The sequence below is a fragment of the Siphateles boraxobius genome, unplaced genomic scaffold (genome assembly GCF_051911475.1).
Source record: "Siphateles boraxobius isolate OS27281-9 unplaced genomic scaffold, OSU_SipBor_1 22, whole genome shotgun sequence".
Lineage (NCBI taxonomy): Eukaryota > Metazoa > Chordata > Actinopteri > Cypriniformes > Leuciscidae > Siphateles > Siphateles boraxobius.
The window spans coordinates 34,406,340-34,434,144 of NW_027508833.1; the positions used below are offsets into that span (position 1 = coordinate 34,406,340).

The 27,805-nt window shown below is 38.3% G+C and overlaps 1 protein-coding gene across 1 annotated transcript; it reads left to right on the top strand.

Moving 5' to 3' along the window:
• Positions 1 to 27,716, top strand: greb1 (growth regulating estrogen receptor binding 1). The gene is made up of 32 exons (XM_077239817.1): positions 1 to 135; positions 6,304 to 6,463; positions 6,685 to 6,789; positions 6,957 to 7,133; positions 7,517 to 7,699; positions 8,387 to 8,509; positions 10,254 to 10,373; positions 11,217 to 11,339; positions 14,159 to 14,281; positions 14,598 to 14,783; positions 14,938 to 15,288; positions 16,006 to 16,134; positions 16,218 to 16,319; positions 16,414 to 16,611; positions 17,460 to 17,640; positions 17,732 to 17,915; positions 18,033 to 18,169; positions 19,184 to 19,532; positions 19,648 to 19,763; positions 20,484 to 20,689; positions 21,576 to 22,051; positions 22,133 to 22,235; positions 22,703 to 22,858; positions 22,971 to 23,110; positions 23,311 to 23,472; positions 23,671 to 23,875; positions 23,971 to 24,133; positions 24,646 to 24,867; positions 24,959 to 25,094; positions 25,182 to 25,382; positions 26,818 to 26,956; positions 27,072 to 27,716. The coding sequence occupies exons 2-32, from the start codon at positions 6,307 to 6,309 to the stop codon at positions 27,233 to 27,235; spliced, it is 5,517 nt and encodes a 1,838-aa protein (XP_077095932.1). The 5' UTR covers positions 1 to 135; positions 6,304 to 6,306; the 3' UTR covers positions 27,236 to 27,716.
• Positions 27,717 to 27,805: the final 89 nt, after the last annotated feature.

Below are 27,805 nucleotides of genomic sequence, written 5' to 3' on the forward strand. Positions count from 1 at the left end.
GCAGGGCTGACCCGACCCGACCGCTCGTGCTCAGCGGAGGCGGATGAATCGCGTATCTCGGAGATATGTACATGAACAGTCCGATCCCATTCAATTTCCCCTGGAATATCTGAGTGCTTTCCAAGTCAATTAACGGTAAGTTTGTGTTTGCTTTTAGTGTATTGCGCTTATTGCATTACCTGATCTATAGTAACTTAGCTTAAATATAGGAAATAATTCGGTTGTTGTCATCCATACTCTGATCCCATCACATCTCTAATGAAAATCATCGCTAAATACACTTTAATACACTAAATACTGTGTCATAGTAAGACTTTATATTTTTATAAGACTACAAAGACTTTTGACTAAAAATATTTTTTGTTATAATCTTTTAACACTACAACTAATGTCAGGCCCTACTTATAACTTTTTGATCGATAAATGAAATAATTTAAAGTCAACATCTAATTTATTTAAATTAAATTATTATTCTTATTGTTTAATTATGAAATGCAAAGATAAAGCACACTGTTACAATTATTTGACCATTTGTAATTTCTAATAATTAACACGAATATTTTGAAGAGTTGATGGCAAAATATTGTCATTGATTTGCAGTAGATTTTATTCAATGTCAGGGCATGTTGACAGTGCTAACTGACCTGTTGCACAGAAGTTTAAATCCCTGTAGAGCGTCACACTGAACGTGATTGATTTTATTTCTGACTGCAGGACTCGTTCTAGCTCATGTGGAACTTTGTAATGATTATTTTACATTAAACATTTTGTATTGCATTATGTGTAGACAACATGTAGACAGCACAAACAGACAGTTTATCTCTTCTTTTCACTCAAGGACATTGCCTCTTGCTTTCACGGTGGCTGTGTCCTATATAGTAGAGAAGTATGCTATTTTGAATGCAGCCAGGGCGTTTCCTAAAAAAACAATATGGATGTAAAAGCACCACCATTTGCTTCACAATACAAAATTCAACAGATAAATAAATAAAAGAAAAACATTTAGACACTAGAACAATTGTTTACAGCGCTACAATGCATTATCCCTTATGTTTTGTGGATGCATTTGCAAATAAATTCACTCGTACTAATATCAAAGTGGCAAAAAAAAAAATATTTATGAAGGAAAATCCATGCTTGCAGTAAGGTTTGAGAGCTGAGGCTGCAAAACAAGTGTGCTTGCATTAGGAAGAATCAATGTGTCATTTGTCACTCCCTCACTTGTGTCTGATCAAGATGACATATTGAATATGACTGATCTTTTAATAATAATGTAGTCGTATTGCCATTTTCCCTGATTGATTTGAGTAGATGTAGCATGTCTACATTAGATAGCCTGTGTCTTAAATTATTCATTGTTTAATTTATGTATATTTTCATTATTATTTTCACTGATAATTCTGATATATGAAGCTTTCTTATACTTGATTGGTAGATTGTTTGAGTTTGATGTTGATCCTATTTTTAGGTTTTAGGTTTTTTTTATTCTATTTTTAGTTTTACAAAAGCCAGTCAATCTCATGAGAAGTGTATTTATGAGGTGGTGATTCTGTATAAATTTGTGCAATGGGATTTGTATGATTTGAATGAATTGTTTTTTTGTTTGTTTGTTTTTTAGTAAGCATAAAGGTCCACCTCTAACCCCACCCTAAAACCTAACCGTCAGTGGTGCATTAGCAGATCGTACAAAACCGGACAAATTAGTTAAGAATTAGCCACCATTTCTCCAAAACATAAAAATAGTTACAAATTGCCATGAGAGTGTGTTGCAAAAGCCACTCCACAACCACTGGGAGGAAAACTAACTCAGCCCTTTGGACGGAGACAGCCTTTCTTCCTCACAAGCTCTGTCACAAGAAAACAAAAGCCTTTTCAGCCTGCAAAAGTGCAAACTTTCTTTCCGACTGAAGGAGTAATTATAGAAATTAGTAACAAGAGCCTCAGGTGATTTGAACAAAGGATATCTTGAAACTCAGGACTGACCACTTACTTCAGCTGTCAAAAGATGACATATCTGTTATTAAGACACAGTTATAGGAAAGGACAGCTTATTTTCGGTGGGAACAGCTGGTGTTTGGGCTGTGTTAAGCAATGTTCACAACATTCAGGGCCAGAAGGGTATTTTCTGCACATATCACAGTAGACCGTGTTGAGTTAGTAGGACCGATGCCATTGGTGGAAGTGTAATGATGCGTTATTTAGGACAGGTAGTGTGTACAGATCCTGTGAATGTGACACTCAGTCCATCACTATATAATACGCATCATGCTTTGATACTTACAATATAACTTATTTTTTTTCCAGTAATATGTGCTTCTATCTGATGAAAATGAACAAATTATTCCCGCAGTATCCCAAAACGCCTTCAGACTGGACAAAAAGACCTGTCTGAATGCAACTGGCCATCCTTGAAATGTGATCTCTCGCAGGGGTCCAGGGGTCAAAGGCTAAAGGTGATGAGAAGAATGAAGGGGTGCTATCTGACTGCCCTTCTCAGCCTCTTTGTGTCCATTGAGCCTCTGGCTGGACCATGCCTGAGCACATCAAAGCACTGGCCAAACATTGTTTGCCAGCCCTGACCTTTGACCTGTTGCTATGCGGCAAGCTTTACGCAGGAGTTTGTGTGTGTGTGTGCTGGTAGAGTGAGACAGTGGGCAGAGGCGAAGCAGAAACCTGCTGTGTCACCCACTCCCTGATCAATAATAACGTCCAATGAGTTTCCTCTCTCTGTTTCAGACTCTTCTACTGGTCGTCTGCTCGGTTTTATTGTATGTGAGAAGCATGGAATGACCCCTGCCCCCACTTACACATACAACTCCCAGGGCTAAAGTTTTAAAAGCTTTCCAACCCCTTCTTCCATCCTCTTTAGAGAAGAAATAAGTAGTGAAAGTAGCACTTTCTTTCTGTTACAGCTCTTCAGATGCCAATTTTTAGGGATACGAATAGTTTGTCCAAATGTATCTAATGTGGTTTGTGTATCTCCTCACCTGAACTACAATTTTCAATTTTGAGTTTTCTGGAATAGTTAGACTTTGTAATTGTTTGAAAAGTTGAAAAATCTAAAACAACCCCTAATGGAAAAACTGTACACTATAGCATTCAAAAGTTAAGGGTCAGTGAGATTTTTATTTTTATTTTTTTTGAAAGAAGTCTCTTATGCTCAACAAGGCTGCATTACAATTTAAAATAACCATTTACTATTTTAATATATTTTAAAATTAATATTTTAGTCATTTAAATTATTTCTGTGATAGCAAAGCTGAATTTTGATCAGCCATTACTCCAGTCTTCAGTGTCACATGATCCTTTAGAAATCTTTCTAATATGCTGATTTGTTGCTCAAGAAACATTTCTTCTTATCAGTATTGTTGAATACAGTTGCTTACCATTTTTGTGAAAACTGTGATTGTTTTTTCAGGATTCTTTGATAAACAGGAAGTGCAAAAGAACAGCATTTATTTGCAATCTGGATGTTTTGTAACAATAAAAATGTCTTTACTGTTACTTTTGATCAATTGCTTTTAACGTCACTTGTATACACACAGAAGTATATATACATTAATGTCCAATGGTTGGTTCTCTTGGATCGGTGACTCTGTGTTAAATCTGACGATGTTTGTTGGTCCAGTGTGAATCAGATTTTTTTTTTATAAAATTGAGAGGACAGATGTGCCTCAGCTGTGAAATTTTCTAGCTAATTCTTCAGCATTTGAAGCGCTATGTCAGAAAGACGTGTAGGTAAGACAGACAGGCTGAGAGAGAGGATTGTCTGTAAGAGAGAAGGCCATAAACAGACACAATAGTTGGGTGATGGGGGAGGAGTCTGGGATAGATGAAAGACCTCGTCACCTCCCTGTAAGGAAGCTCTGTCCGGGAGGATGGGGCTGTTGAACGTTCTCGCTGCTATCACGTCTTGCTTTTTTATCTCCTCGACTATCTGCAAAGCCTGTCTGCGTTAGCATTTGTTTATTTAACTGCCATTTCTCCCCCTCAGCACAAATGCTAATATGTTGTTAAGGGGCAATAACACAGCTCCTGACTTGCTAAAAAATAAATAAATAAACAATCCACAAAGTTTTTGCCATGAGATCCCAAAGATTCTGGCTAGCAACATTATGGGAGCATGTGAATTTCACTTTCTGGATATATAAAAGTTTTATGGTGGTACTGGTTGATGTTTATATGACATGTTGCTGGTCTTCTTCATTGTTTTAGGGTGTTACTGTGTTGTGAATTCCCAGTGTGTGGGATGTGCGCTGAGAGAAGGAACATATGGCAGAGAGCATTTAAAGGCGAGGGGATTATGTCCAAAAGGCTTTTTTTCTGCCCCAGAGCTTTTCTCATTAGTGGCTTGTGTTGCCATTCACATAGTTGCCTACATATAAATAAAAGAAGACATTAAAGGAATTGATCTACAAAAATATCAGAAAGTCTTCATTTACTCATCTTCCAACCCCATAAGAATTAAAAAACTGATATTTTGAAGACATTTTTGGTCGTCCTTTTCCATGTAATTGCAATGAATCAGGACTGACGCTTCCAAGCTTCAAAAAAGGATTCAAACACAATAAAACTAATAGTCTACTAACTACTAATAGTCTTCATGTCTTTTGAAGTCATACAATAACATTGTGTTTAACAGACTGAAATTTGAGTCATTATTTACTGATAATCTCTTCCAGTGAGCTGTTAACTATTGTGACTGATTCAAGTGAGTGAGTTGAACGTGCGAACCAGGGCCGCGTTTCCCAAAATCATTGTCAGTCTGATAATGTGTGGTGTGGTCACATTTACCATTGATCTATGAAATTTTGTGGACGAAATCCAGCCATTTCAATAAGTTCAACGCAAACTGAGTTTCACGTGAGGGCTAAAACCTTCCCCACAGGTTTCACTTGTGTTCAAGTTGGTTAATCAAATTTGTCAAGTTAAGTGTGAGTGATTATTCACGATTCTTCATGCATCGCTACACTATTGACGGTGGACAATGGCCAAAATTTCACTTTGTGACCACACCTTAAGTAGATTGTAGAAATCATTGGCACCAGTTGTCTATATGATCTACTTAGGCTTTTGAAATACAGCCCAGATCAGTGTGATTTGTGAGTCTTTCAAACCAGTTTTGTGAACTTATTCATCAAAAAGATCTGACTGAAAATAACAATTTGTTAGTGTTAAATAAAAGCTAGGGCATATGCCAAAACCTTCCATAACTTTCAGTCTGTTCCTCACTCAATGTTCGAAAAAGAGTAAATCTCTAAATACATTATTCATCCTGTGAGCGCAGCCTGTCACAGTTTCCAACTTTGTGTTTACTGTTAAGAGGTAGATCAATCTCCCTCTCTCTCTCTCGTTCTCTCTCGCTCTGTCAGTCTGGGTCAGGACACCCTGACATTGGCTCATGATGATTTTATGATGTTGCAAATTGGACACCCTACAAAAATCCACTATCCATAGGGAAACTGGCTCTCTGTTGTAAATGATTTGAGCTCAGTCTTGTTCTGTGCTAATCATATTTCCTGATCACGGAGAGAGGCTGATTGCCTGATGAATCATTGACCTTAAATCAGCTAATATGAGTTTGGGTGCAGTTAAAATCACATGTAACCTCAAAGAACCTCTGTGTTACAGTTGTTTGCTTTCTTGCAGAGTTCTCAAATTAAACTGTAGTTGTGTTATTTGCAGGAGTGTTGTTTTACTGGGTATAGTACAATACAGGGATTTTTTTTATTGGTCCCACCACACAAAATGATTAATTTTGTTTTTATATGACTTTTTATAATAAATTCCAGAAAAAAAATCTAAAAATCAGAAAAAACAATTCATTTTTAAATGTGTATATATATATATATATATATATATATATATATATATATATACACACACATTTCAAAAAATATGTTTTACCGATTCACCATATATATATTTTACATTTATCTGACGCTTTTATCCAAAGCGACTTACAATTGCTACATATGTCAGAGTTCGCACGCCTCTGGAGCAACTAGGGGTTAAGTGTCTTTCTCAGGGACACATTGGTGTCTCACAGTGGATTCGAACCCGGGTCTCTCACACTAAAGGCATGTGTCTTAACTACTGTGCCATCACCACCCCATATATAATTCTTCTCTTTCTTTCTTTTTTTATCAAGGAATGCATTTTTACAGCAATAATGTAACTATGACGGCTATAAACTTTATTAACACTTCTATAGAAAATGATGGAATACATTTTTTGTTTGTAATTTTTTTGAAGTAGCCATTTAAAATTTTTGTATAACAAATTCTCTCCATTCTATTAAAGGTCATGGGGAATTCGTATACAGGACACCTTCAGAGCACACGGTTTGAGGAAGTGCTGCACAACTCCATAGAGGCGTCACTGCGCTCCAACACAGTGGTGCCCAGACCTGTGTTCTCTCAGCTGTACCTGGAGGCAGAACAAAGGCCAACTTCTCATGAAGGTGAGCATTTACTCTGTCTTCTGTGATATCACACTCTTTAGAATGCATCTCTTTGATGTTTTGAGTATCTTAAACTTCTCCTAACCAGACATGCGTTGATAAAGCATCAAGTGATAAAAGCTCTTCCATGTTTATTTTAAACCATGTTTATTTAATATCAGTTAGTTAGTTGGTTATTTTATTTAATCTAATATATATATATATCTTTTTTTTCCCAACAGGTCGAATAGATGAGGAAGATGACGAAGAGGATGGCTCAGATTCAAACAGCCCTCCAATCCCATTTCAGATGAAGCCTCCACCAGAGGGATCCTGTACTACAGATGGTTAGATCATATAGGCCATATGTAACAGAGTAGATCTTTAGTGACTATTTAAGCCATAAGTCAATACATTTATAGCCATTCAGACTATTGATGGATGATCAGTGATTTCATACATTCATAGAGTCTCTGTGTCCTGATACAATGGTGACCAGACTTCTGCATTTCAGGGTTCTGTCAGGCGGGCAAAGACCTTCGGCTGTCATCCATGGCCACTGAGTCTTTGGAAGTTCCTCCTGGATTTCTGCTCGTCGGCGCGAAATCTCCCAGTGTGCCTGATCACATTCTGGTGTGTGCGGTGGACCTGCGCTTTCTCCCTGATGAATGTGGACGTAATGCACTTTTAGGTAAGACACACTGAACCTGATGAACCAGAATCTGAATACCCTGCATTATAAAAAATTGACAGAGTTTGAAGGAGAGGTGGAAAATGGGAAAAGCCTGACTTAGGTCAGGGTACCCCAACCTCGTAGAAGTCGGCGGAACCACATTTTCATTTGACAGAGAGACATTTTTAGGTCTTTAATTTGGGTTTCCATGGCACTCAGCTCAGCACCCTCGCCCCCAGTGATGGTTTGTGGCTATGGAAACTGGGCACTCAGCTGGGTACTGTCTATGTCTCTATTTTAGATAACTGATTTTGGTCCTCAAGGAATGTAGACCGCATCTGTGCACTCGAAGACATCCGCAAAAAAAAGCAGATATTCACCAGATGTCTTGTCTGTTATAGGTTTCTCCGGGAACTGCATGGGCTGTGGAGAAAAGGGCTTCCGCTACTTCACTGAGTTTGCCAACCACATCAACCTGAAGCTCACCACGCAGCCTAAGAAGCAGAAGCACTTAAAGTACCACCTTCTCAGAAATGCACAGGGAATTCTGGTCAAGGGACCATCAATCTGCTGGAAAAGAATAGGTAAGATTGAACCAAAATGATTAGATGATGAAGGTATCATTCTACACTTTATGGTAATCTTGTTGAATGGCATCTTATTTTAGCAGCGTTTAGCATCAGCATGGATTATTGACAACCAGTGATTTGCAGGAGGGTTAACTTGACCCTGTTCAGCATCCTGGGTCACCCTGACCCATTCACCAGTGCTTGCCTTCTCAGTCTGACAGTCCAGATTGCCAGCACTTCTAGTTGAGCTCACTGTCACCATGGTGACACATCAACATTGGGCCAAAGAGCTTTGGCAGTGTATGCGCATATTCAGAGATTTATTTTAAAAAATAATGCCTAAATGAGTGTAATGGCCTGTTCACACACAGGACAATATCTATAACGATAATTATAGCTATATTCTAATTCTATGAAAATAGAAAAGTCCACACCACAGCTACACAGAGGAACAAAGTCGTTGGAATTTTCCAGCTGATGAACAAAAAAAGCCAATGGCAGCAAATCAGAATTCGTCCGACTTTAAAAACTTGAGCATTTAAAGCGGCGGATGACATAACTGCAACACACGATTATTATAAACGGAAACGTTATAGCAAACTATATGTTTACATTTTCTAAACAAAATGTGAGTGGCACAAAAGTTGCATATGTGGTTGCTAGGATTTTCCTAGAATGTTTTTTTTCTCATGTTATGTGCAGACAGCCGAATGAGACATGCAGTCGGTAATGTAGCTGCTGGACCAGAGGAACAATCAGGACATGGACCCTCTGACCTGCTTCCCAATTCAGCACACACAGCCTTGAACACAATTAACCACACAGGTAGGAAACACTGGGTGTTCAGATAGAACAAGTTTGCATAGACGCAGGGGCGATTCTAGGATTTCAAATTAGGGGGGTTCAGCCCGCAATGATGGCATGATTAAAAAATTTTTTTTTAATTATATATTTGTATATTAGGGTAGGCATGATCAAAACAGTAGCTTCTACACTACCTATCAAGTCAATCCCTGAATATTTAATTGATTTCTAATCATTTTAAATAACCAGCTAGTATTCATTAAGAATATAGACAAACTTTATATTACTGTCTTTACATTACTTTAGATTACTTTATATTAGTCTACATATAAATATATTTTTCTATGCATGTATTGTTTTAGACACTATTATTTTTAACTCTACATTTGTGCAGTAAAATTAACATTTATAATTTTCATTCATGGAGATAACATGGAAAATGCCATGCTTAGCGGGTATACACGGTGCGAGTTCGGACACTCGTGAGATCGTGAGATATTGCACAAGTTACAAGTCAGTTAACCTGATAATCGGGTTAAAGCAGCTGGTACGTGGCGCCTGTCCTGCACATATTTTATCCCGAGCCGGCGGCAATCACTTGAGCTTTTGCGCTAAACACAGGAGCTTTCAATGATGCAGGCAACTATAGCTTCAGATAGAAAAATTACAGAAATGTGTGTACAAATAATTTGATTAAAAGCAGAGAACAGTAGCCATTCCTTTAAACATAAATAACTTGTGAGAGAGAGAAAGTGTGTGTGTGTGTGTGTGTGTGTGTGTGTGTGTGTGTGTGTGTGTGTGTGTGTGTGTGTGTGTGTGTGTGTGTGTGTGTGTGTGTGTGTGTGTGTGCCCATCCACATCCCGCATATTGATAGCGGCTCCCTGATGCCCGCAAAATTAGTTAAAATCTCCCGGAATCTAGAGCTCGCGGAGCGCTTGGCAGAGAGGGAGAGAGCGAGAGACCTATCGTGTGTGTGCAAATGTGCGTGTATGCCTCATGAAGCACATAACACCACACTCCCCCCCCCCCCCCCCCCCCGTAAAAAAAAACGGACTCCATCACCCAAGAGGCCAACAAAAATAGATACCTTCTTGAAATGACTTGACTATGGTTGCTGCCACTAAGGTATAGCCCCATCCATCTAGATTCTAGCCTATGACATGGTTGTGTATGATTTGGCAATAGGGGACAGCCTATACGCTGGTGAAAATCGGGCCGACTCCCCGAATTTTTTAAACATGTTTAAAAATTATCGGGAGGTGCTATTAACGTGCTCGGCTCGGCTCGGCTCGTAATTCCTCTCACACGCTGCGAGCCGTGACCATGCGAGCATCACCGATTTCCACACGATTTCTCCCGAATGAAAAAAATTCTCTGCGAGCTCATAAAACAGCAAAAATCGCAACCGTGTATGCCTGCCTTTAGTGGAAAACTGGTGGAAACAAATCCACAAGAAAATGTAATGTAATTACCATTATAACCAGTAGATGGACCACTTATTAATTCATTTGCCATTTCCACTCCCTGTTATAGTTATTTTCGCGTGTTTTGCTTTTTGATTTATATTAATATTAATTAATATTATAGCAAATTTGAGCAATTTTATTGCACAGAAGTATGAAATATGGCAAGAGTAGGCATAGACATTATTAAACTGTCTGTCTCATTGCTAGATTCATAATGTCCAATGAATATATGTACTTTTTCAAGAATAGAATCTTTTATCTTTAAACTGATATATTTTACCCGGTCCCCATCACACAGATCTAAACACTCATCTCCATATATCTGAGGGCTCTCCTCCCATAACCAACGGCAGTCATATTCCTGGACCGCCACAGCCTGGAATAGTGGCCAGTGGCCCTGGAAGGCCCACAGTAATAGGTAAATCTGCCGTCTAGGAATCACTAATCACTCAGAGTTTATATTTCAAGCTTGGATCAGAGAAAGAGGAAACCTCAATTTTACAGGGGCGGTCCCTAAACGAATCCTCTCTTTAGACTTCACACCTCTAATGAAAGAAAGCCCCCCTTTGAAATGTTTAAATGCTTTAAAAAGAGGCAGCTGTATTGTCTAGGCCTTTTCCTCCTCCTCTTTTGTTGTTGGTGTCTGTCATTATTCAGCATTTGGGGCTGTAAAAGATCCCTCTCTTTTCTTTCAGCACTCTCTGACTATCACCTCCATAAAGTAGTGCTGTAAAGTCTCTTCCCTGCTCTCTCCTGCTCTCTGTCTGCATTGTAAAATGTGAGACTTCCTTCCTGATGCTTTGGTTTTCATTAGGATTTAACACGTCTACCCCTTTTTTCTGTTTCTCTTTGCATATCCGCTCTTGTTTACAGTCTGGTTAATGTGTAACATAATAGTCCCTTCCTATGACACCAAAACCCACTTTTAAAGTGAATTTACATTCCATTGCTTTTAGAATAACAAGAAAAAAGGAAAGTTTGTCAAGGTAAACTTTGATCTAAGCTTGACAAATACTTGTCTGAAAGTTTAAAAAAGGTTTTAATAGCTTTGAAATTACAACATTATATAGCAGTGATGATAGATAGATAGATAGATAGATAGATAGATAGATAGATAGATAGATAGATAGATACATACATACAGACAGACAGACAGACAGACAGATAAATAGCAACATGCTGAAATGTAAATATCTAGTTTGTTCTCTTCTGCTTTTTTGTTAGTCATATTGACCACTGACCAGTTGTGCTGCTTTTTAAGGCTCCATGGTAAATTCTGGGCCTCCCAAGAAGAGACACAAGGGATGGTCCCCAGAATCCTCTGCTCCTACAGAAGTCACCCCCAGACCTGCTCCCAACAACTCGACTAATGGCACCAAATCAGGTAGACACTCTTATATCTCTACTGACATAAAATTCACTGCCCTCATTTACTGCTTCTTGTGTTGTGAACAAGTCTGTCTTTCTGAATAAGAGTGCTTATATATAGGATTTTAGGCCCAGAGCTTAGAGTCATGGTGGGTGTGAGGGATGAATATTATATATATATATATATATATATATATATATATATATATATACAATATATACAGGGAACTGGTCATATAATTAGAATATCAGAATATTAGAGTTCATTCCTTTTAATTTTGATGATTATAACTGACAACTAATGAAAACCCCATAATCAGTATCTCAGAAAATTAGAATATTGTGAAAAGGTTCAATATTGAAGACACCTGGTGCCACACTCTAATTAGCTAATTAACTCAAAACACCTGCAAAGGCCTTTAAATGGTCTCTCAGTCTAGTTCTGTAGGCTACACAATCATGGGGAAGACTGCTGACTTGACAGCTGTCCAAAAGACGACCATTGCCATCCTGCACAAGGAGGGCAAGACACAAAAGGTCATTGCTAAAGAGGCTGGCTGTTCACAAAGCTCTGTGTCCAAGCACATTAATAGAGAGGCGAAGGGAAGGAAAAGATGTGGTAGAAAAAAGTGTACAAGCAATAGGGATAACCGCACCCTGGAGAGGATTGTGAAACAAAACCCATTCAAAAATGTGGGGGAAAAGAGTGGACTGCAGCTGGAATCAGTGCTTCAAGAACCACCTTGCACAGACATATGCAAGACATGGGTTTCAGCTGTCACATTCCTTGTGTCAAGCCACTCTTGAACAAGACACAGCGTCAGAAGCGTCTCGTCTGGGCTAAAGACAAAAAAGGACTGGACTGCTGCTGAGTGGTCCAAAGTTATGTTCTCTGATGAAAGTAAATTTTGCATTTCCTTTGGAAATCAAGGTCCAGAATCCAAGTTGCTTGAAGTCCAGTGTAAAGTTTCCACAGTCAGAGATGCTTTGGGGATCCATTTCATCTGCTGGTGTTGGTCCACTGTGTTTTCTGAGGTCCAAGGTCAACGCAGCCGTCTACCAGGAAGATTTAGAGCACTTCATGCTTCCTGCTGCTGACCAACTTTATGGAGATGCAGATTTCATTTTCCAACAGGACTTGGCACCTGCACACAGTGCCAAAGCTACCAGTACCTGGTTTAAGGACCATGGTATCCCTGTTCTTAATTGCCCAGCAAACTCGCCTGACCTTAACCCTATAGAAAATCTATGGGTTATTGTGAAGAGGAAGATGCGATACGCCAGACCCAAGAATGCAGAAGAGCTGGCCACTATCTGAGCAACCTGGGCTCTCATAACACCTGAGCTGTGCCACAGACTGATCGACTCCATGCCACGCCGCATTGCTGCAGTAATTCAGGCAAAAGGAGCCCCGACTAAGTATTGAGTGCTGTACATGCTCATACTTTTCATGTTCATACTTTTCAGTTGGCCAACATTTCTAAAAATCCTTTTTTTTTATTGGTCTTAAGTAATATTCTAATTTTCGGATCATCACAATTAAATGAAATTAACATTTGAAATATATCAATCTGTGTGTAATAAATGAATATAATATCCAAGTTTCACTTTTTGAATGGAATTACTGAAATAAATCAACTTTTTGATGATATTCTAATTATATGACCAGCACCTGTATAGTGCCCTGTAAGATCAATAAAAGATCAGTGGGCAGTAGTATTTGGGTTTCATTCAGACACAATATTTCTGCTTCTACATTTGCAACATATTATTCCCCAGGGAACATTTTAAAAGAAATACCAAGTTGAAAGATCTAATATAGTTGTTTTTTCCTTGTAATTGTGTAAGAAGCCTATTTTGTGCTATGAAATTAGCCATTGACGCTGTTATAGCAATGAAATGAATTAAATAAATATTATAAAGCATTAGGAGGCCTTATGGCTAGGTGTTTTAAGGCTAGAGAAAAAAAAAACATTTGTGCCCAAAATATGAGGTGATCTGACTGCAGCACAGGCTCTGCCAAATTGGACTTTATAATTATAGCTATTATAGGCTTTATAAATCTTCAAATGATTTTCTCAGGAGAGCACTAGGAGTAAAAACATTTTTCAAAGCAGTATTATAAATAATAATAATATATATATATATATATATATATATATATATATATATATATATATATATATATATATATATATATACAATGCTCAAATTGGGTGCTTGACAAAAATAATTTAAAAAAAACAGAAAACGTTTTTTGAGTCCACTACTATTTATTTATTTATTTTGCATTTTTGGAGCCTTGGTGTGCCGTTCCCCCCCCCCCCCCCCCCCCCCCGTTTTTAATAGTTAGTAAATGAGTTTTGAATTTCACACACCTCGTAACCGTGTTATTTTACTCCAGCCCAGTGGAGACTGAGACACTGCTGCAGTTGCCGAGCTTTTCATATTTTCAATACCTCTCATGGTGTGACCACACTCATGTCTTTTATATCACAAAAATGTGATCTGCAAGTTGACAGATTATGTATTGAACAAAAGGAAGTGGTTATCAGTTTGTTTCGGAATGGTTGGCCATTTGGAGCAGCCCTAGAAAACTAAAGGCTTTTATTTTTGCATCCATATTTTACCTCAAAACATATAAGTTCCCATGACCCCCTGCCAACTCTGAAGCAGACTGGGAACCACTGACATAAGAGATTTAGTATTGGGCTTGGTTATGGGATGGTGGTTATTAAGGATGTGTGATGTGTGTGCGCTCAGTCCACATAAATCAAGTGAGTGTTGATACACTATTACATCAACTATATCAAGTGTGGATGTGTTGGTCTTCAGCTGACAGCGGGGCATCTGGGTGTCTATCTATGGGGTCCTCTCTGCCCCTTGGCCCAGGGGAGTCTGTCACAGTGCCTGATCACCTACTCCAGACTTGTGGACTACGGCCTGTCATTTTTAAAGGTAAGATTTCTAAATGTTTTTTTTCTTTGATTCTGGTGACAAAAAATTAAAGATTAAAGAAAAATTAAAGACCCTATTTACAATAACGGCAGTTTCTGTTACTAATATTTATAAAATTACATAAAAAAATTAAAAAATGACATTTCCAATATTAAAAATATTGGAAATGTTTATATACTTGCAGAAAAAAAAATGTTTTCGTTGGTCTGTGCCTGTTTTGTCTACCGTGTGATGTGAGCAGTGTCCGATAGCGGTTCCCACCAATTTATCTTGGGCCAGCTGTTCAGTTACACCTTGTTTGTGTTTTTGTCTGTAGGGCACGGGACACTGCCACATTTGTGTGGGAACCTCAGGGACGTGCTTGTGAGTGCCCTGCTGCAGAAATGCTATCGCAGTTCCCAAAACCTCCCCCGCGTCTACGAGCAGTACGGCACTGCTCCCATCCAGCCCATCTCCACTGAGATGCTGATCCTGCTGACTGTTTACTATCTAGTGCAGCTTGGTGAGAACAACAGTATACATTCCACACAGTCTGTTTATGTACGATAGTAAACTTTGATTCAAGGAACCCCCCAATATGAGTCCCTTCCTAAAATATATGTACGGTTTGTATAAAGATCAGTTTGTAAGTGTATCTGTTCATCATGTTACAACAGCACCTGACCAGGCTCCTCTGATGGAAGACTTGGAGCAGATCTTCATGCGTTCCTGGCGTGAGTCACACTTGACTGAGATCCGGCAGTATCAGCAGACACATGCACAGTTTCCACCTCCTCTTCCCTGCCTCGCACAGCCCCTCACTCCCTCTCAGCTGCCCTGGCTGGCCAAACTGGCCACCAGCTCATGCGGGGAAGGAGTTCTGGTGCTGGACACAGCGCCCTCTCTGGCCGAGGCGCTGGAGGACACCTTTCACAGACTGGTGGATGGCAGATTGAGCCACACCAACTATGTGGTGATCATCTGCATGAACAGGAGCCAGGAAATAGAGTCATGTGTGGTGGTGACAGGTATGCAGGTTACAGATATCCAAATAATAATGCTAGATTCTATACTATTTGTTAGTAGTAATATAAATAAATAAAATCAGTTGTTTTAAATGCTATACATGAGTTTAGTCATCAAAACATTCAAAAGTAGTGTGAAAAAAATAATTAAAATTAAACACTCATTTTTAATTGTGCAGTTTTTTTTTTTTTTTTACCAGAGATAAAGTTAAAGTAATACACTTTAGATATTTAAATATGTTTAACTGCTTTGATATGCTTTCTAAAAAAAAATCATGAGATTAATCTCAATTATTTTATTACGTTGATAGCTGTAGTTTTTAACTATAAGCCGTTGTTATTTTAGCATTATTTATATATAGTATTTATTGAAATTTGCTAAAGATTTAAGGGTTTTAATTATTTTTGTTTTTTAAAGAGTAACTTGAAGTACGTGTTAAATTACAGCAAAAGTAATCTAAATGTAAAAACAGAGGAAATAAACATGTACAAATACATATCCAATATCAATACAGATAAAATTTCTAATAGTTGATATGGTACTGATATATTTCTAGTGATATTCTTAAAGAAAATTATGGTTTTCTGTCTTAACATGAAAAAACATGTTTTAGCTGTGTCGGTCAGAATTTTAATAATCATATGTGATGAGCATGTAGATGTAAAATGAAAATGAATTGAAATGGATTATAATTTTATAATATCTATGTTTTCTCACAGGGAAGCATCAGACTCGTGCTCTAGCAGAGAGTCTTCTCTCTCCCAGTGATTGTGTGAGAGAGATCGTCCATGAACTGTCTTCTGGGATGGCAGCGGAGCTGGGGTCATATTTCAGTTCTTTGGGTCCAGGTAAGACCTCTGGTTTGATACACGGTTCTCACCTCTGCAGTTTCCTCATTCAGTGTTTAATGCACCTCTTTACCACTTATCAGAAGGAGATGTGGAGGCTTTGCTGGAGAAAGCCAGTCCTGAGAACACCTCCCAGTATTCTGGTATAGAGCCATTAGGAGACAGTCCTAAACCCAAGTGTGCCGGTGAGACTGACTTTAGAGTATTCTAGTATAAATGTATTGCAATAAATACCCTCAGAGTAAGATGTGTTAACACTTCAGTCGGATTTTTCGATAGAATTCTCCGTCGAGTGGCACGAGATACGGCCTGTTCAGCTTGCTGTGGCACGGAAGCTGCTCTCGCATGTTTGTGCCATCGCTGATTCCAGCACACAGAACCTTGACCTCGGTTCCTTCGACAAGGTTGAGTTCTTAATCTGCGTTCCACCCTCTGAGGTCACCTTTCATCAAGTTGTCCTTCACCTGTGGAACTCAGGTAGAGTACCGCCACTCATTATCCAGAGTCTCTAATGCACCCTTACAAAAATGTCATTTTATCAAGGAAATCATTTTATCTTAAGTAAACTTAAGTACTAATTTCAATGATACTTTGTGTTAAGTACACTAAATCAGTGTACTAATAATTTACTAACAAGTGTACTATTTCAGTACCTCTTGGGACTAAATTGGCCCACTTTTTAGTTTATAATGTATACTTTTAAGTGTAACAGTTTTAAGTTTGAGTAAACAATTTATATCTAAGTTTTACATACGGTTACTCTTAGTTTAGTAGTTATAAACTACTAGTCCACTTTTTAATTTACAAAAGTACACATTTAAGTATACTTTACAGTAAACTACTGGTTTAATAGTTTTTATACTGCAAGTTCTTTAAGTGAAGTTTAAGTGACTTAGAATACTTGACTGAACTTTTATTAAGTATCTCGAGTAAAAATACAAAAGAAAATATTTAGGCCAAATACACTTAGACTTTTCTGTATACTGCCAGTATAAGCCAAGTATACTATAATTTTGTTAAGTATATCTCTGATGATGAGTACATACCATGTAAATTAAAAGTATACTCTATTATTTTTTGTTTAAAATAGGTGTACAAATAGCAAACTTGGAAAAAACGTATTTTTCTTATCGTTCTTTTTTTCTGTATCACAGATACAGAGCAATTTTATTTCTCGTTTTTGACATATTTCCCTTTTAAAACAGGAAGTTAAAGGTCTTTTCCTTTTTTAAATAGGCAATTTTTATCACAGACTTGGATAAATCCCATTGAGGTATTATATTAATATTGCAGATAGATCTCACTTCCTGCTGTTGTATTTCCAGGGGTGTTACGGGAGTTAGGGCTGAACCAAGACTGTTTCTCACTGAAGGAAGCGGAGCAGTACGTGATAAAGCTGAACCAGAGTGCAGTAGGAAAGATCAACAGCCTCATTCAGAAATCCAAGATGAACCCCTACACGCTCTTCATACTGGTGCATGATCATGCACACTGGGACATCAGCAGGTATAAGACCTTGCATGATTCTCCTTAAACCTTAGTATCCTCTTTGCTTGGCTGTTGGTGGAACAGTCTCTTCGCTTTATTCTTATGACAGTGGGCAGTGCAGTGGAGGAGACTCCAACTTAGGACTAGTGGATGGTCTGTTGAACTGCAGGCAGATTCGAGATGCTCCCAACATCCTGACGCTCCATGTGACTTCATTCCCCTTCACCTTGCAGACTCAGTACACACGCATCAGCCCTTACAATGAGATCCACTGGCCCTCTGGATTCAATAAAGTAAGAACACCACATATTATCTATTTGAACCAGTAAATTAAGCTCCTGGAATCGCTCTTAGAGGATGATTACGACAATAGAACTTTTTGATTTTGTCTCCCTGTTTTTCTCACTCAGGATGTGGATCTTTATCACGAGAAGACAAAGTACTTTGGTGTGTCTGAGCTGCTGGAGACGACCCGCTCTGGGAGTGGCCTTCCTCTTCTACGATATGACAGTTCGTTTGAGAGCATGGCTGCTGCTCTGGAGGACAGGTTTGTTTTCAGCATTACTTTTAACATTACAGCTATTAATTAATGAATAGTTATACTTCTATATACTATATACTTCGGTGCGTATACGCTATGGTTCAAAAGTGTATGGTCAGTAAGATTTAAATGAATACTTTCATTCAGCAAGGACGCATTAAATTGATCAAAAGTGACAGTAAAATAACATTTATAATGTTACAAAAATGTTATATTTCAATTCAATTTTGTAATTTTGAAATTGCTATTCAACTAAAAATCTTGAGGAAAAATGTATAATGGTTTCCATAAAAATATTTATTAAACTGTTTTAAACATTGATAAAAAAAAAATGTTTCTTAAGCACCGAATCAGCATATTACAATGATTTCTGAAGGATCATGTGACACTTAACACTGGAGTAATTGCTGCTTAAAATCTGCCAAAATTGTAATAATATTTCACAAAACTACACCACAAAAAAAATGCTTTTCTAACTTAGTATTTTTGTCTTGTTTCCAGTCCAAATATCAGACATTTCTTAAATCAAGACCCATTTACTAAAGTAGAAAAATGACAAGATATTAAGTCTTGTTTTCTGGGGAAATAAATAAAAATGAAGTGAGTTTTTGCTCAAAACAAGCTAAATTATCTGCCAATAGGGTAAGAAAAATAACCTTGTTTCTGTTTGAATTAACATTATTTTTCTTACCCCATTGGCAGATAATTTAGCTTTTTTTTAAGCATCAACTCACTTAATTTTGATTTTTTCCCCAGAAAACAGGACATAATATCTCATGTCATTTTACTCATCTAGTAAATGCCTCTTGATTTAAGAATCTTTTGATATTTGGACTGGAAACAAGAAAAAAATACTAAGTTAGAAAAGCAATTTTTGCAGTGTACAGTTTTTACTGTATTTCTGATCACCTAAAAATATATATCATAAGAGATTTCTAAAACTTACCGACCCCGAACTTTTGCCTCCGCGTTCACCATGTATGATGTTTTGTATGAACTCCTCTCCTTACTTCTCCTCAGGTTCCCAAAACTACACAGTGCAGTGATTCGGACCCATGTGCTGATCCAGCATTACTCTCTGGCCCTGATGGCAACGGCGGGCGGCCAGGCTTTACAGGCTTTGCAGAAGCACATCTCAGTGGAGACTCTAGAGATGGTGCAGTGCCTTCTCAACACATCCCAGCGGTGTCCCAGCCATCACGGTCACATGCTGCTCTTGCGGATCCCCTCACCAGCTCTCGCTGCCTTCGCTCACCAGCGCCTGTGCCATGTCCGCAACAGACTCGGCCTCCACAAGCAGTTTGAGATCATCCTAGGGGATCCATGCTCTGCTCTCACTGTAGGAAATCACTTCCTGGATCAACTGAGGGTACTTACTTTTTAATCTTTGTTTTTTTATATAATAAATAGTGTCTTTTATTCCTGGTGTATATGTCCTCATATCCCTTAATTCATGGATCCTCTTGCTCTTTAAATGTCTCTAGGTATGGCTGAAGATCTTAGACCCAGACTGGGCTCCTCGGACATATCTAGAGCTGGAGGCTTTACCCTGTATCCTCATCTTAACCGGCATGGATCCACTTGGAGAGTCTTTACCCAGGTTCGTTTTTTGTAAAATTCTAGAAATTACAGGCATCCAGCTGTTAAATATGTTCTTTTTTTATTGTATTTTATATAACAAAACTACCATCCTTTAAGAGTAGTTTCTGCAAATTGTTCAATGAATCTTTCTGAAGCTTTCTAATCTATTTTGTTTGCCCAAATAAAGGTTTAGTGAATTTGTACAGAGGTCAGCATGACCTCAGTAAAATAATTACCTGTGGCAATTTGAGGCCACTTTTAAAATCGTTTTGATATATTCATTGCTGTGCTGTCCCAATTTGATATATATATTTTACTAGCACAGGCTATTTGGAATTTTATTATATGCATAATGTCAAGCAGAGTTACAGGGCTTTTAGCCCAAATTTTAATATCACTATTAACCTATGCACATCTCCATGCAAGCCTGGACAAATTTATTTATGAATTTTGAATTAATTGAAATTTCTATATAATGTATTACAATATATTATTATATTATTGTTATATTATAATAACATAATAAATAATATATATAATATAATGTAGAGTAAAACATGCTTGTATGTTTTAGTGATTGGATTTGAGTGCCAAATTTGAGAGAATTTAATTAATTTGCGTTTGCTTTTTTTTTTTAAGTTTTGAGTTTTAGGAAAGGAATAGATCCCAAAAAAATAGCTTTACTCTCGTGGTTTGTATGTAGGCTTACCTCTCACCCATGTTGTTCCTTTGTCCCCAGATCTCTGAAGTACTGTGACCTGCGTGTTATCAGCCTCTGGTCTCTGCAGCGCACCACTCTTGAGCAGGAGCTGGGATTGGCCGCGTACCTACTGAAGACAAAACAAGACGCCCAGCATGGGCCCCACGCACCCAGTGACCTTTCTGAGAGTGACCCTGAAAAACTCAGCAGCACTGACAACGAGGAGGAAGAGGTTGTGGTGGATGGTCAGTATTGCAAAGCCAGAAAACATAAAGTTTTTACTGAACTGAACATAAATCATTTCGTTGTGAGAGTACGTGAACCATTCATACACTAAATTAAAAGGAGATTTTCATGGTCAAGGCACATCACAACTACCCCAAACATTCATATCGTCAGAGAAAAATAATATTAAGCTGTTAGACAGCTCAGCCTCATGCCGTCTGTGTTTTAACACGGTCTTCAGCACAGCTTTTAGGAAGAAGAGGATTCTCTTCCAGAACTCCAGAATCTCCTGTAAGTCTCATCATGTAAGAGGAAATGGAGATTAACCACCTCAATGACTGCATGTCCACATAGGTAGAACTGTTTCTTTCTTCGGGAACATTACAAATAATTCAAAACATGTAATCTGTATTTATCTAAAATGTCTTTAAAATTAAAATCAAAGGATAACGTTTTAACCAGATTTTTATTGTTACAATGTCGGTAGTGTATGCAAATAAACAATGTGTTCTTTCTCCATGTTACCTGCACCCAGATATCCCTGTTTATTTTTCGGCAAAAGTTGTCTTTTAATTGTAACACGTTAGTTAAGATCTAACAAAAGTGCTTGTAATTTTCTTAGCAGTTTTTTGTAAGTTACTGCATCACTCCTTCAATTTTATTTAACTCCAAAAACACCCTGTAAAAAAACTGATCAAATAAACTGATATCCCGAGAGGAATGCCTAACGTCACTTTTATACTAATAAAGCATGGGATATGTGTCTGATTTAGGACTTGGGAAAGTGATCTGCGGTTTTGCTTTCGGAATGGTTCCCAAAACTGCTGAATTCAGAGGTTTTTACTTGCAGCATGTATTTTGAGGGATTCTCTCACACTGACCTTACCTCTCTCTGGTGGTCTATAGTAAACAACGATCTCCCTAGACTTGGAAACCAGGCCTCCCCAGCTGGCTCCCAACACCCAAAGTCTGACTGGACTCCTTTGGATCCAGAAAAGCAGCCCAACCAGAGGCGGCAATCCAAATCCACCTCGTCCGGCTCTTCGTCCTCACGGGGTTCTCCTCTACGGCAGAACTGCTCCTGGGCGTGCAACCTCAGCCGCCCCCCTGTAGTGCTGCTCCCTAAGGCTGTATACGACCTCATCACCACTGTGGATTCCAGTGGCCTTCCCAAGTCCACTTCCTTTCTTCCTCACTCTTCGGTAGAGTGGGCCAGCTGCTTTAGACCCCTCCTCAGTAAGATGATGACCTGCACCGAGCAGTCGCTATATTATCGCCAGTGGACGGTCCCTAAACCCTACCACATGGACAGCAGTAACCGAGCTGAAGGACGCACTGATAACTTCCACCCACGAAAGCTGCTGCTAAGTGGGCCACCACAGGTAAATGAGGGTCTGGAACACTGGGTGACAGTGTCAGTATAAGACTGGTGGGATAAAATGGTTATTGTTGTGCATGTTCAGGTTGGGAAGACGGGGGCGTATCTGCAGTTCCTAGGTATTCTCTCTCGTATGCTGATCAGACTGATGGAGGTGGACATCTACGATGAGGAGGACATCAACTGCAGTAAGTATTAGGGATGGAAATAAAAAGGAATCTCTAATCATGTGTTTGATTCACTGAAAAGAATTGGCTCATAAGAGTTATTCATTCAGGAATCGACTGGATTTTACTGTTTGTGCTGTTGGGTCTTGATTCACTGAGAAGAACAGACTCCTAAGATTCATTCATTCGTAAATCCAACTACACTGGTCTTGCTGTATGTTTTTGAATTACTAAAAAGAACTGACTCATAAGAGCCATTCGTTCAAGAATCAGACCACACTGGTCGTGTATGTTTCATACTGTAGATTTAGCTGTGTTTCGGTACACGTACAAAAAACATTTTCGAACCTTAATTCGGTTCCGGTATTGTAACATTTTTTTATAAATTTGTGACACTGAATTCCTTTTATTCATATCCTTAAGCACTGAAGTCTTAAATCTTGGTGTCCTATACGTATCAGTGAAATAATTCATCTTTTTTTCCCCAGAGTGCGAGACTGATTTGATGAGATATCATCAGCCTGTTGCGTTGTGGCCCAACACAGACATTCTGCGAGGGATGCCCTTTGATTACACAATCCATGACCCTAAATATGAGGACATTAGCACTGTCTACTCACCAGACTTCACTCTGAATTTAGAGGGTGAGACCATCAAGACAATCATAAATGGTTTAGTTGAGCCCTGCTGTAGTAATTCTGACATGTAAGTAGGTTAGTTTTATTAAAATGGTTTGTTTTGTCTTTACTGCTTTAGATGGACACTCCAGGAGGCAGGAAGACGTGTATCTACGCAGACGAACGGCAAGGATAAAACTCTCTAAGTACGCAGCATACAACACGTACCATCATTGTGAGCAGTGTCACCAGTATATGGGTTTCAATCCACAGTATCAGGTGAGTCCTATACACTTTGTTATCTTGAATACTTGATTTTGATTTTTCAATGGAAGCATTGAGATCGTGATCATTCCGTCAGGGTTCATTTTAGTAATAAGGACCGGCTGACTTTACATTATCCCTTACTGTATAATCTGTATTATAATGTGTGCATTTTGGTCTGACTATAATTTGTGACTTTGATTTTCTGTTTGTAGCTGTACGAGTCCACCCTGCATGCCTTTACCTTTTCTCATCTTCTACTGGGAAATGAAATCCAGCTCTACTTCATCATTCCCAAATCCAAAGAGCATCACTTCGCCTTCAGCCAGTCAGGAGGCCAGTTGGAGAGCATGAGACTGCCCCTTACTTCTGATTGGGTACGGACTAGTACTCAACTAGTAGAGGCCAATTTTACCATGAGTGCATGATGAAAATGACATTTCACTCCATAGTTTTGTTATACAAACTAGTAAATGTCTTCTAAAAATGTTTTAGTTAACTAAGCTTGACTAGTTCCAGACTATGTAATTGAGTAATAAAAGAACAACAATTAAAGCTAGATTTGATGTTTGCAGAATCCCGATGCTATCAAAAGTCCAATTTTTACACCCACCACCGGTCGCCATGAGCACGGCCTGTTTAATCTGTATCATGCCATGGAAGGAGCCGCCCACCTGCACATTCTAGTGATTAAAGAGTACGAGATGGCCGTCTACAAGAAATACTGGCCCAACCATATAATGCTTGTCCTGCCCACTGTCTTTAATGGAGCTGGAATAGGTAACCACCAGTAGATTATCATCCAGTGTAATTGATCTGTTGATGTTGATGTCAGTGAGTTTTTAATAAAGTTGCCTTCTCTCCCACATTCTCAGGAGCAGCTCATTTTCTGATTAAAGAGCTTTCCCATCATAACTTGGAGTTAGAGCGGAGCCGGAGAGTGGAGCATGGAAATCGGCCACCAGACGTCTGGCCCTTCATCATCCTCGCGGATGATTCCTGTGTCATGTGGAACAGTGTCGATGTTGATCCAAAAAGGTGCTTAATTTTGTTTTCATTTACATTTATACATTTATTTATTATTGTTTTTATATGTAGTTTTTAGCTAGAAATTACATTTTATCAGCACAATATTTTATATTATTTTTATTAACTATATTTATATATATAAATATATATATATAAATTATATATATATATATATATATATATGTGTATGTGTATATATATACAGTATACAGTTTTTTTTGTTTTTTTTGTCTTTTTGAAATTGTGTTTTTAGTAATTTAGTCATTTTGAGTTGTTCCAAATGACTTTTTAGGAGAATAATCTCTATTATTATTATTATTATTATTATTATTATTAATAATAATAAAAAACCAAAAAAATGAATTAACTACATTTAAATGAATAGAAAAAAAGTTAAATAAACGTATCCTGTCATCAAAAAAGACTGATGGAAATGAATGGGCCAGAAAGTATGGGAACAGAATTTTAATATTGGATTCATCCCTATTTTGTCTGAAGTAGTGTGTTTGTGTATTTTTCAGCGGTACCACAGGGACAGAAAGAAATGTTTCCTTGAAGCAGGTTCTTCAGCACATGGAGTCTTCTCCAGATATTACTCAATATGGCTTATGCGGAATGAGGAAGTGGTCCAGCCGTGGAGGTGTGGCCGGGCAGCACAAAGAGCCCTTCTCGCGTGAACACCTACACGACTTTCTCCTACTTAATGTGGACCTCACACAGAATGTGCAGTACAACCAGAACCGGTGAGTTCTGAGAATGTCCAACTAATTTGGTTGGTTTTTCCTTCATTATTTACCAAATATTCACATCTTCCTCTCATTCTCTCCACAATAGTTTCACATGTGATGATGTGGACTTCAACCTGCGTGCCCACAGTGCAGGACTCCTCATCTGTAGATTCAACAACTTCAGTGTAATGAAGAAGCAGATCGCCATTGGTGGATACGGTACCTTCATCATCAAGACTAAGGTAGTTTTCTAGCCAGCGTCCAAAACCATTTTACTGTATAGATATATGACAAAACATTTCATGCAACTCCCTCTGAATTCTCCACAGATGACAGATGTCCCCACCACAATCCAGCCGTCTCAGTACATCTGTGCTCCAGATAGCAAACACCTGTTCCTGGCCACACCAGCTCAGCTACTGCTGGAGAAATACCTCCAGCACACCAGCCATCGTCTCTTCCCCCTCAGTGCCCAAAACTACAGCCACCCAGTCCTCTCTGTCGACTGCTACCTGAACCTCGGCCCAGAGGTACTTACTAATACCTTTACCTTTACAACAACAAAAAATCCATAGAAGACTGATGTAGGGCTGCACAATTCATTGGAATAAAACCATAACATTTAAAGCGGTCATGACATAAGAAATCAAATTTGCCTTGGTCTTTTGACAAATAAAGAGGTCTTTTTACCATTTAAACATCCTGCAAGTTTCATAGCTTAAAACGTCCTCATTATAAACAAACCATTTATTTAATCAAGCTCCAAAAACGTCTTGTTTTGATATTGCCGCATCTTCATACATTTGCATATGACTGCCTCCAGAGCAAGATATCGACGAATAATTATACATCATCGCACCATAAGCTCCGCCCTCTGGCATTCAGTCGCTTTAATAGCTGACATTTGCCTACACTGGATGTGACCGTCTCGTCAAAAGCAAATAGAACCCATTTTAATCACTGACGCTGTCTACAATGGATACAGTATACAGATTCGCGTTCAGTTTCTGACATACTCCAAGGACTTGAGTCTGTCGACTACAGGACAAATACAAGAGTTAAAGAATGTTCGCTTTGACGCGTCCAGTTTAAACAGCTCGTTTGTGTCTCTGTACAGACTTCAGAAGGATCCCAGTGTTGGAAATAAATGGAGGGTTTATTTTAATGGCGTCCTGGATTGTGTCGGAGGATTATATGTTTATTCTGAGCATTTTTTTGTAAACGATGCACAGACACAAACTTTTGTTGAAAGATGAAGCAGCCAACTGTATTGGATCTGACTGCAGCTGCATCGCAACTGTACAGTAAGTAGTCTAAATGATTTCATAACGCTTTGCCTGTAAATGGAAACTTAATTAACATTATAAGTGAACCTCAAGGAACATATTAAAATTAAAATAAAAAATCCATGTCATGACCCCTTTAAATAAATATATGCACGGCGTGTTTCAGATTGAGGCACTCTGTTAATGATCCAGTGTTTTCAGCGGCTCAGTTCACAGTAACTCACGAAATGGCAACCATCTTCCCTAAATTTGTAGGGAGAAGCACTTTTAAACCTGCTGTTGCAACAAAAGAGCTCTCTGAGATTTTCCGGCAAAATAAAATGGTGGTTTAACGTTTGAAAATTAAGATATTAGAACTTTTTTTGTATTTTAAAATGAACGTATACAATTCTTTTGTTAAATATTTTTTTCTTAAATGTTATATTATTATTTTTTCTTAATTTTATTTTACAGTACAATATATATAAAATAGTAATATTTCTTAAAAATATATACATTTTTTTTTTTATCGTGATGCCCTAGACTGGTTGTGACAGATGGTAGCACCAACCATGGAACTTAAAGGAACTTCAAAGAGTATCATGGTGTGGCTATTGTATCGCTACTGTGTGACCTATTCTCCACACTTCCACATGATTCTAAATATACCTTTTGGTGGTTTATTTGTGTCCGTTCCCAGGTGACCGTTTGCTTTGTCAGCTCCAGACCTCACTCCATTAACTTCAGCACTACTGGACTGCTCTTCAGTGGCCTCCTCTTATACTTCTGTGATTCCTTTGTGTCTCCTGGATTCCTCAAAAAGTTCCAGTTCCTGCAAGGTAAAGACCAGGGAGATGAATAATATATGTATCTATTTATCTGTCTATTTAGCACAAAAGAAAACACTGACAAGTGATTTTCTGTTTAATAAGCATTTACTCTTTTCTGTTTCAGGGGCGACTCTGTGTGTGATCTGTCCTAACCGGAGCTCTCTACGTCAGACTGTAGTTCGGCTGGAACTGGAGGACGAATGGCGGTTTCGTCTCAGCGATGAGTTTCAGACTGCCAATGCCAAAGAGGACCAGCCTCTCTTTTTCCTCACTGGAAAACACATATGACTCTCAAAGCCCGAAGACTTAATCATTTTGGTCTTATAAACTGTCCTGTATGTATATAATATTAGCTCTGTATATAATGCACGGGATGTGCTGTAAATTTCCTGCTTGCTTGCTGTTGGTGTTTATTCTCCTTTTAAGATCATACAGTAAAAGATTATTACATTACATATGGAAGGAACTTCAAAGAGTATCATGGTGTCGCTGTTTTTTACATCTTTTACATCTTTATCATTGTTTAAAATCTATTTATTTACTGTGACCTTTCTGTGTTTTTTTTTCTCTGTTTTATTGTTTGGTGTTTTAAATGTTTTTCTATCAGTCAGATCTTTTAACGTCAGCTTAATGCAGTTATGAAGTGTTAAAATAACAGATTGAAGTATTTTGTTGAAAAGAGTATTTTTGTAGCTGTGTTTGGCCAGTTCTGTGATGAATGTGGATGAGGGCGTAATGTCATTAAAGTACTTATGTCATACATTTCAAATCTACTGTCTCCGCTCAACATGTTTTTTCTGTTCCCAATAATTTTGACAATATACCACTGTATGAACACTGGAGGGCAGAACAATCTTA